The sequence below is a fragment of the Cupressus sempervirens genome, chromosome 5 (genome assembly GCF_028749045.1).
Source record: "Cupressus sempervirens isolate cs-2001-9-10 chromosome 5, ASM2874904v1, whole genome shotgun sequence".
In the NCBI taxonomy this organism is placed as follows: Eukaryota; Viridiplantae; Streptophyta; class Pinopsida; order Cupressales; family Cupressaceae; genus Cupressus; species Cupressus sempervirens.
The window spans coordinates 247572242-247577099 of record NC_143122.1 but is presented as its reverse complement, the minus strand read 5'-3'; the positions used below and the strand labels follow the sequence as shown (position 1 = coordinate 247577099).

At 32.0% G+C, this 4858-nt stretch overlaps 1 protein-coding gene across 1 annotated transcript; it reads right to left on the bottom strand.

Moving 5' to 3' along the window:
* Positions 1–454: 454 nt before the first annotated feature.
* Positions 455–1155, bottom strand: LOC149555456 (basic 30 kDa endochitinase-like). The gene is made up of 2 exons (XM_089833633.1): positions 1130–1155; positions 455–937 (listed from the first exon to the last, which is right to left on the bottom strand). Exon 2 carries the CDS (start codon positions 928–930, stop codon positions 652–654), a length of 279 nt encoding a protein of 92 aa, XP_089689759.1. The 5' UTR covers positions 931–937; positions 1130–1155; the 3' UTR covers positions 455–651.
* Positions 1156–4858: the final 3703 nt, after the last annotated feature.

Here is a 4858-nt window from a genome sequence, read left to right as displayed (position 1 = left end):
CAACTTATTTTATGAGAAAGCTACTGCCAACTTCCGTGACAATAGAGGCATAGAAGAACTGAAATGGTGACGTAAGGTAAATGCCTTTTTATGTCTAAGATCAATAAATGTAAATGAAGGAGGCATTCATTTTTATGCAGTTAATTCAGAAGGTTCTAAGACAGTTTGTATTCACAAACATTTTGTTGTCTATTGTTGTATTTTTTAACTCTAAATATTGAGTAGTATAAATCTTGCTGTGATCCAAATATTTTGAACAGTTTAATCCTCTATCTCCGATTGACAATTTTGGTATGAGTAATAAGAGATAATTATAAAATTTAATTAATTATCTGTTTATAATTTATATATATTTGTCAACAGCAATATGTTCTAATAGTTAAATTGTTGTGTTATTCTATTTAAGATAAGGAGTCTAGTTTAAAGTTACTACTAAGAAAGAAGACTAGACAAGTATAAAAGACTATATATATTATTATATTTGACATCAGACACACATGGTAGATAAAAGGAGAAACAGCACTACAAGTTTTTATTTAGAATCTGTGTCTCATTCATTAAGCACTGAGATGCATACATGGCACTTTTCAGCTATGTCAAGAGCCACTATATATATCTTTATTTATATATAGATGGATATATATGGAAACCCTAATTTTTGTCAGTTGAAGTGAGGTTTTTTCCAGTGAGAGTGTAAGAGGTAACTTCAGTAACGCCGTGCCAACACTGAGCAAGGCACTTTCCTTTGGAACAGTAAGCCGCACTGCTCCCACACCAGTTATATATGCTGCAGCATCTCCCACTCTTGCAGAAGAAGTTCCCTTTTGGACTGCATGTTGGATCACCCATCACCATCGGGAGGCCAATATTGCATCCCAAAAACATTAATATTACCAGCATGGCTGCCACGCTTGATTTGTACTCACCCATCTTCTTTCTGCATTCACACAAACAATAAACTTCAATTATGACATGTAAGCACAGAGTGAGTAGTTAGTAATAATCATAGTCTGAGTATTCAAATTGAAATAAAAGAAAAACCCGCCCAATGATCTATATTGCTAGTGCTATAATATACCAAAAGCAACAAAACTGTGTAAGAGCATAAGCCAAATAGAAGAATACAAACAATGCTTCTTGCTTGGTGCTATATGCTGTATTGGCAATGACAAAGAATCATGGACATGGGATCTATTTATAGTATGAATTCATACACATGCCATGAATACATTTACCTTATCCTCGCTACTTTTTCTGAAGATTTAATAATCTTAGAAATGACAACTCATTGAAATTTGTGTGTTTTTGAAACATTTTAATATTCATTCGAACAACAAACTCCATGAAATTTGTTTTGGGATTACTCGACCACAGTTTTTCAGTCCTTGCTGTGCGATCGAGTACAATACGTAAATTTATTTCCCCACTTCTGATTAAGAAATGGAGGAAAATAACTTTTATGTGTCCCACATCTGATTGAGAAATGGATTACAGCTCGTCTCCCTTGAACCATATCCAAGCAAACAGCATATTAGTCAATTGAATCGGCTATTCAGAGTTAACGACTGTAATAAATTAATAAATCTTATCTAGAAGTTCATCCAATTGATTTTCAAGTGGATTAATAAATGAATAAATTTTAATTCATCTTCTTTCTTCATTACTTTTATCCATCGAATGAATGAATGAGTTTATATGATGTGTATGAAATAATTTTTTACCTTTATTTTTGAAGTGAGTGGATAAGAAAGGAATTACAGGTCGTCTTCTTTTAGTCAACAATATATTAGTCAATAAATTCGGCTGCTCAGATTTAACGACTGCCATGCCTTTCTCCTCGCCGAGAAGGATATTTTACTTATTTAATTATAGCTAAAATCTCATCTACAATTTTATTGTAATGATTTTCAAATGAGTTAATACATACAATGAATAAACATTAAAAACGTGCAAGAGAATTTTTTTCTTGTTTACTTTTGTTCGCAAGATGAATGAATGAGTTTAAATAATGGGTATGGAATAAAAAATTTACAACTTTTTTCTTAATTAAATCTACAAGTTGGGTGCCCACAAGTTGGGTGTCTTAGTTTTTGTGAGTCATAGTTTTTCAAGTAAATGAATGTATGGAAATTTATTTTTTATCGACAAGTTTGGGTGCCTTAGTTTTTCATGTATGGATGATGTGTAAGAGTTAATTTTCTTTAATACATATATAAAATCTTATCAAGAAGATCATTTTAGTCATTAATTTATCACTTTTATTTTTCAACTTGATGAATAAATTAATAAATTGTAATGATGTCTAAGTAATTTTTTCTCTTAATTACATTCATATAGCATCTTGTCTACAAGTTGATTGCCTATGTAAAAATGAGATTAAATGGTGTCTTAGACATTGTTTTCTTATATAATTGAACATTATCATATCCACAAGTTTACCACCTTCATTTCTCAAGTGAGTTTTAAATGACTACAACCTTGTAAATCAAAAGTATCCTTGTTAACAAAATTTGAAGTTATCTTGTTTAAGATTTGTATAGAAGATATCATTATAATATTTTCAATGATGTGAGGCAAGAGCCTACAACACAACACTACTTCATGAGTCTCTCATCTAGGAGGTCTTGGATTGAATAATTAATTTCAACAAATAATGATAAGAATTAAACTAGGCTTTTGTCCATGACCTATGAATAAAAGAAAACTTATCTTACATAATGTACACACTAATATATCTTTTAATTATATACAGACATGATAAGTCACTTAAAGAAGTATTAATATGTAAGTTTTTGAAGTATTAGATAGCAACAAAAAAGACGGTGGGCTGACCCTAAGGTACAAAAAGGCTAAAAAGTCAATCAGAGGTTACCTCCCAGTCATCTAACTGATACCAACTATGAACTTTAAAAAGCATATAGTGTCCATAGCTACAATAATAGTACCATCAGTCCTAAAACTAGCAGCAAGAAAAAATTGAAAAATATACTAGGAGCACTTAAACAAATTGTTGTTGTCAGTCCCACATATCGTTAGAAGCATAAAATGAAAAAACTTGTAGGGTAACTAGTTTAAAGTAACCAACAATATTAAAAAAATAGAAAAACACTAGACCCAAGGCTATCTACCCCCCTTCTTCCTAGGATCCTCATCCTTCTTCTCCTCCAGTGCATCCTTATTAACATCGACCTTCCACCTTGACTAGTTTGTCCAAGATTGTCTTCAACTAGTCCCCTACCAAGAACCCATAAATGGATCGAGTTGTGTTACTTTCCTTGTCTAGGTCCTTCTCATATTTATTCAATTGCAAAAAGTAACGGGTGGTGCCCATGGAACACATGAATTTGGTGGAGAATTCCACCAAAGTGTAAAATTTCTAGCAAATACCAATGTGGTTGTATGCCAAATCCCTTATTGACTGCTCAAGCCTATCCAGTCTAGCCTTGCTATGGCTCTATCTATGGCTATGCTTTCCTCTTTTCCCCTCCATGTTTAGGAGTATTGCTCCTAGGGGAGGTGATTTCTTCCTCCCCTGCCCTCCCACTTCTAGTCGAGGTGGCATCAAGGGTGTTAGAAATATGAGAGGGGCTAAAGGGGCTAGGGATAGGCTTCATATCCTAAGGGAGTCTCTTATTTTTGTCAAGTTTAACATCACTTTTGGTAGATTCAGAGCTGGAATCATGCTTAGGGGGGACACAAATTTTCCATCTGGAGGTGTATTAATTTGCAAGTTAATTGTGTAAACTATATAATATTAAACTGATGTTTCAAAAATATATGTGAAAGAAATAATATTATGATTACTGATATGTTTTGTACTACTTTATTGGAAAATGATATTTATTACTATATAGCATTTAGAACTCCATATTTAGTATGACTAATACAAACAAATTATACCACAAGTAACAACCAATACAAAAACATGTATATAAACACCAACTACAACAAAGCCCATCCTAACAAAAATGTAGATCCATATTATCATTATACATAAGATATATAGAAATGATTACTTGAGATTAGGGTATCCTTTAATATTTTTCTTAACTTTTTATTCCACCCATGTGGTCCATTTTGTAACTTGTTCTATCCACCTCAAAATCTTACTTGAGAGAATCTAATAGTTTTATTAACCTTTTTGTCCATGTATGTATTCCATTTTTTAGCTTATACCATTTTAAATATTAATATGTAGATTATTCATGTAAACTATATAATATTAAATTAATCTTGTTGGTCCTAACCGATACTAAGAGGGATGGGGGCAGTGAATCAGTACCAACTCTAAAATCGATTATTCTTCTAACCTCTCCAAGTATATTAACTAAGAACCACTTGAGTACTAACATGATTATAAATACACTGAGATAGAAATAAGTAAACTCACACAAAAGCATTCATCAATGAATACATATATTTTGTATGTGGAAACCCTCAATAAGGGTGAAATCTATAGTGGGGATAATATACCCACTAGCCTTTTACTACAAATCAAAAGGTTGTCCAATAAAGAGCTACAACTTGTTCTTTTTGAGAAAACATTCAGTTTAACATTGCAATAATGTATTACGATTACAATCAATCAGCTAGGGCTATCTGGTTACAAGATTTAGTACTTCTTGTAAGAGGCACCTTGTTAAAGGATTTAAGATATACTTGATGTTGAAGCATGCTCAGTTAAGAGCTTGCAACATTATTACAATTGTTAGCAAATAATCAAATGTGATCTAAAAATATAACACTTCTTTCTTGAAAGATCTTCAGTGAGTACCCTTTGAGATATCTCAATCTCCTCTCGTCTCTTGGGAAAACTATGTGATATCCTTTGTATCACTTTATTTTTTTCTTCTTTTCT